Source organism: Falco rusticolus, chromosome 5 (genome assembly GCF_015220075.1).
Source record: "Falco rusticolus isolate bFalRus1 chromosome 5, bFalRus1.pri, whole genome shotgun sequence".
Classification (NCBI taxonomy): Eukaryota; Metazoa; Chordata; class Aves; order Falconiformes; family Falconidae; genus Falco; species Falco rusticolus.
This window is the reverse complement of record NC_051191.1, coordinates 37,358,800-37,364,109: the sequence shown is the minus strand read 5'-3', so window position 1 is coordinate 37,364,109 and position 5,310 is coordinate 37,358,800. Positions and strand designations below refer to the sequence as shown.

Sequence of the window (5,310 nt, the reverse complement as noted above, 5' to 3'; positions counted from 1 at the left end):
CTTTCTGAATTCAACTGTATTTACTTAGCATGCTGAAGGGATCTTACACCTGCTCAACAATAGACTTTGGCCTGGAAAGCTGGTTATTAAAATTTTAGTTTATTGATGGGCTAGTTTGGAAATTTAAGTCAGCACCTGAAACATTTACCTGCTTCAAGGCAACTGTACCTGTAAGTAGTAGACTGACAATAGTTTACAGAAAACAGAGTAGGGAGGGGGACTCTGAGGTATCCAGGACACTGTTTCCAAAAGACAACTGGGAGTCAATGGTTCAAGACCTTTATTACAACACAGAGTTGACGGCACGTTTTCATATTTAAAAGAAAGTATTTGGTCTCTTGGTGGTGAAACGTGGTTTGTGCTGGCGACGCAGAACTCTGTGTGGCAGAGGGAACTTGATTTTAGAATCCTGCAAAAAAAATGTTTCTATGTTTATTGAGATATTAGATGAACAACAGAGTAGTTTGCAATAAATAGCTAAGCTACATTTAACTGCTAACTTATGTATAGAGAAGTAATGCATGCACAGCTTAGATATACTTCATAGCAGCTAACAGATGCCTTGGTCTTGCAATATTTTTTTTAAGAAATGCCTGCTAAAGGCAAGTTTTCTGCAACATAACACTTATTTGGTTTAGTTTTACTTCTTTTCAAACAGTTCTAGCATTGAAAGTCTTGACTGCAAACCTACACATATAGGTTTGGTTCCCTCCTTATTTTTTCCTGCAAAACAAACCTGCACCAGGTGAGAAAGTTACCCCCTTCCAGTCCAATGTCAGACCAGGACCCACCAGCCACTGCAGTGTTACTTCACTTACATGGAACTGTTTGACTGCTGGTCTACGGCATTTGCTGGCAGCAATTTCCTCAACTTTCATGATCTGAATAGAGTGAGCACGGGCACGATGACGGGCTCCCATATCACGGTCTGTAACAAGAGAACTCAATAAATCCTAAGACATTTTCAGTTCAAAAGTCTTACTATGATCTGTTCAGGAAGTGTTTATAGTACCATCTACAGTTTTTAAAACTTCAGATCAACTCTACTTAATCACACTCGTTTTAATATCTAAAGTGATGACAGAAATATCACAGAACCAACATGCAGCAGCAAATTCTTCCTGGAACTCATAGCCTCACTCATCCATGAAACTGCATCTTATTCTTCTTGCTTGATTTCAAGAAGGCACACACATACAAGGAGTAATCTATGTGAGACTATTTCATTTTTTTGCACACAAAAACTGATTCGGAATTAACAATGAAATATGATTACTGGGGAAAGACGTCTGAACTTCTAAATTTCAAAAAAATTTCCCTTCCAAAAGGAAGGTGCAAGCAAAGGTTGAATTTAAGGTTATCTTTACTTTTCTTAAAACTGACAAGTGATACAAACATACATTGATATTTAGCTACATAATTAGCCTTTCAAAGCAGCAGGAAGCCATCTGCACATGGCTTTCCTGTGGCAGTGCAAATCACTGCCTTCAAATCATGATGTCCATAGCTAGTTCCACAAGGTATGCCTGCTGAAATACTGTTGTACTTACGATGCTTCCCATGAAGATTTAACATACCTATTAAAAAACTTACCTGTCAAAAGTATTCCTGAACATAAAGGTATCAAAGTCATTGTATCATGACAAATTAAGTTCTCAGGTCTCTTATGAAGTCATTCAGTATGTTAATTAACAGGAATTATTCTAATTTAATGTAGAACCTTAAATTTCACTTTCAACAGCACTTCAGCTTTTGAAAGGCGACAAGATACATTTAATATCTGCACACATGACAAGAATATCATTATTAAGAACAATATTCTTTGGGTTTTTATGTGCATCCTGTAGTGTTCGTAACACTTCTGGATTCAAGTATCAACAGCATCAGCTATACAAATGGTCTATCCCTCAAGTACTTCACAAAACAGACTGAAATCAGGACAACCCTTACTTCTCTCTGAACTGAGGCAACGAGATGTTGGAGTAACACAGACTTCCTCAGCCACCCACCGACTCCATGATTATTTTTTTTTTTACTTGCTCTCCAAAGGACAGAGGCTATTATGTTCCACATGTCAGCTAACACATTCTCTCCACAAGACTTTGAAAGATATACTCAATTATTTGAAAACAATAAATATAGTGCAGGAAATATATACAGCACCTAAAAGATCATGAAACTCTCAAGTCTGTATAGTGAAACTCATCACTAGAATTGTGGAAAGTCACACCAAGATGAAGTGAGATTATTTTGAGCTAGAGAAGCTGTATAAAGATTGGTAATGCATAAGGTACCACATACATAAAGATCTACGGACTTCTCTGGGAACTCCCCACTTTATTTTCCCAGTGTGTTTCAGTTAGCACAGATCAAGTCAGCATGCTTTATGCCCAGTTTAAGATTTAATCCTGTGCTTATATACTGGTCCTACCATTTTGTACCTCAGTCAGATGTACTTACAGCACTGAGTGACAGCACCGGCCGTGGTCAAATCCCTGTACTCCCTGTACATGTTGTGAGTTCCACTACGAGAATCATAGCGCAACCAAATACCAAAATTTTTTACCCGCAGAGGGGACTTCTCATACACCTGGAATTACACAAGAGCACAAAAGTAGTTAGAGACAGTACATCAGCAGCATTTTACAAGTTCAAGAATAAATATTTCAGAGCTCTAATGAAACCACTGTCCAGAGTTTTACTGTCAAAACCAACTGTTTGTTCCTTTTCGCTGCCGCAACACAGCTACATTCAAGTCTTGGTATTTCACAGTGAAAATTTTTTGTAACTCAGGGTGTAAAGAATCATACACACAAGAGTTCAGCTCTAAAAACTGTCTTTAAGCGTCAAAGTAGAGGACCATAAGCATACAAATACATACTTTCCAAGAATTATTAATGTCCAGATGACTCTTGAAAGGTGTATTCCACCATAAAGCAAGTGTAATAACCAGACAGCAGCACTTACTGGTGGCATAGTTTAAAACTCTGAAGTGCTGAGAAGTTAAGTTTCTTTTTAGTTTACTAATACTGAACGTGTCACTCAGCAACTTAAGGATAAATGAATGTCAACCTCACCCCCAATAACACTGCCTCTTATAAACTCCTTCCACATATACCAGCTGGAGTTCCCTATAAATCTCACAGTTTTATAGGTTTTTAATCCCCCACCTGGCCACAGTACACAATCTCTCCAGAAGACTTCTTCATCTTCTTCAGTTGAGAAACGAAGTACCAGAACCGGGATTTGGCGACAACATGGTTCGGAGCGAAAATCCGCATCCGGTAGAGAGGAGGAGTCGTGCACTTCGGCGTAGGCAGGCATCGCCCGACCACCTTGTACTCCCGCAGCTGGAGGGAGACGAAAGACACGCCGCCCGCAGCATGAGGCCCTCCGCGCCAGCCTGACCCCACCCCGCCGCGGCCCGGCCCCGTGGAAGGCACCGCGGCTCCACATATAAAGAGCGCGGCGAGAGCAGGTCAACCCAGGGGAAGGGGGAAGAGCCCACCGGCCCAGGCGAGTCACCCCGCCGGCCCATCTCTGCCGCCCGCCGATCACGGCCCCCCACCCAGGGGCGGCGCGGCCTCCTCACGCGTCTTGCGGGAGCGGCGCCGCCGCCATGTTGGCCGCTCGCCTCTCTCAAGGGCCGGGTAGGGCCGCTCAGGCGCGCAGAGGCCGCGCGCAAAGGCCTCTCCCGAGCGCCGCAAGCCCGCGCCGCCGTCCCTCCCAACGGCCGCTTCGGCCCGATCCCGGCCGTGCCCCCGCGCCCCGGCCTTCACTCACGGTGCCCGACGCCTTCATGGTGCTGCCTGCTCCGCAGCCCGCAGGAAAGGAAAGGCCGCGTGCGCCGCCTTCCGTCACCCGCTCGCCTGCAGTCCGCCCCCCGGCCGTCCTCTCCGCTCATTGGCTGGGATGGGAGCGCGATTGGAGGAGGCAGCCGTCACTCTGCTGCCGCGGCGGCCAGCGCCGGGTTCCGGGCCGGCGGGGTCCGCGTGGCCTGGTCCGGACCCTGCCCGCGGTGGGGTAGCCCGGCGGTGCGCCGGGACGGTCCCGGGACCTCGCGGTCCCCGGCGTACCGGAGCCAGGAGTGCCGCGGGCCCCTCTCCACGTCGCCGTGGCCGGGGACCCCGTTGCCGGCCGGCCGTGCTCGCGTTGCTGCGGAGGACGTGGCAGGGAGGACCCAGGCCGAGGCAGCCGGCGCCGCGCCCCCCTCGGGGCGGTAGCCGAGCATGCAGGGCAGCCGGGGGAACCTTCCTCCCCTGTGGTCCCGCGGGAGAGCGGGGCTACCGTGAGGCTGTCCCTGTGGATCCCCACACACGGTCCGATGGGATCCTGGTCACGGCGGGTCCCGAGGACCCGCACTCCTGCGCGCCACGGGCGAGGAGCGGCCCCGCAGTGGCGGCCGGTTCAGATCCCTCCAGCGCTGCGCACGTCATACGCTTTTGAAAGCTGCGCTGCTGTAGCGATCAGATGCCAACGGGATTTGTCTTGAAAGTTACTGTAGCAGCAACCCTGCTGTAACGATTCTGTAAATAGCTACATCTTGTTGCTGCAGTTATTTGCATGTAGTCTTTTTTTACTCTCCTGTAAGTCTTGATTTACAGGCACGCACGCACCTAATAAGGCAAGATCCCCCCATACATCGCTGCGTTGCACAATAGTTGGCAGGAGAGACCAACGCCACATCTGCAGGCACCACCCCGGCTACTCGTCTCCTCACCGGGAAGCCCGCGCCGATGCTCTTGCAGCACATGAGCTCGGGCCCCTCCTCGCGCGAGTCGCCGAGCAGGTTCCTCCGGCCCCGACCGCGAAACTTGCACCACAGCGGCACCGAGCGCCCCAGCCCCGCTGCCGCTGACAGAGCACGACTTCCGGATCCCGCAGGGAGCTTGGGGGCGGAACGGGCCAGTCCCGGTTGGTTAAATCGGCGCCATTGGTTTCACAGCGCCGCGGGGCGTTGCCAGCAGCGAGGAAGCGCAGCCGCTCGGGGGCCCTGCCCACGCGCCGCGGGGGGCGGGACTACGGCTCCCAGGGGGCCGCGGGGCCGCGGCGGCGGCACCTCCCGCCCTGCCCTGCGCCCGGCCACCTGCCCGGGGAGGGGAGCGGAGGGCAGCGCGGCGGGCGGGGCCAGCGGAGAGGGCGCCGCGCGGCACGCTGGGAGCTGTAGTCCTGCGGCGCGGCGGCCCCGCCGCGGGCGGGCCGAGGGGCGGGGGCAGCGGCAGCTTCGTTTCCCGGAGGTGCGGAGGCCGTTCCGCACGCGCGAGGGCCGCAGCGCCTCCCCTGGGCGTCCTCCTCCTCCTCCCGCCGCCA

General features: G+C 51.2%; 1 protein-coding gene and 1 non-coding gene across 2 annotated transcripts; both read right to left on the bottom strand.

Moving 5' to 3' along the window:
- Positions 1 to 263: 263 nt before the first annotated feature.
- RPL18A (ribosomal protein L18a) lies at positions 264 to 3,916 on the bottom strand. The gene is made up of 5 exons (XM_037389734.1): positions 3,784 to 3,916; positions 3,171 to 3,350; positions 2,461 to 2,590; positions 819 to 928; positions 264 to 409 (listed from the first exon to the last, which is right to left on the bottom strand). Exons 1-5 carry the CDS (start codon positions 3,799 to 3,801, stop codon positions 317 to 319), a joined length of 531 nt encoding a protein of 176 aa, XP_037245631.1. The 5' UTR covers positions 3,802 to 3,916; the 3' UTR covers positions 264 to 316.
- Positions 1,710 to 1,841, bottom strand: LOC119149500. The gene has a single exon (XR_005104732.1). It is a non-coding gene; the product is annotated as a small nucleolar RNA SNORA68 (small nucleolar RNA).
- Positions 3,917 to 5,310: the final 1,394 nt, after the last annotated feature.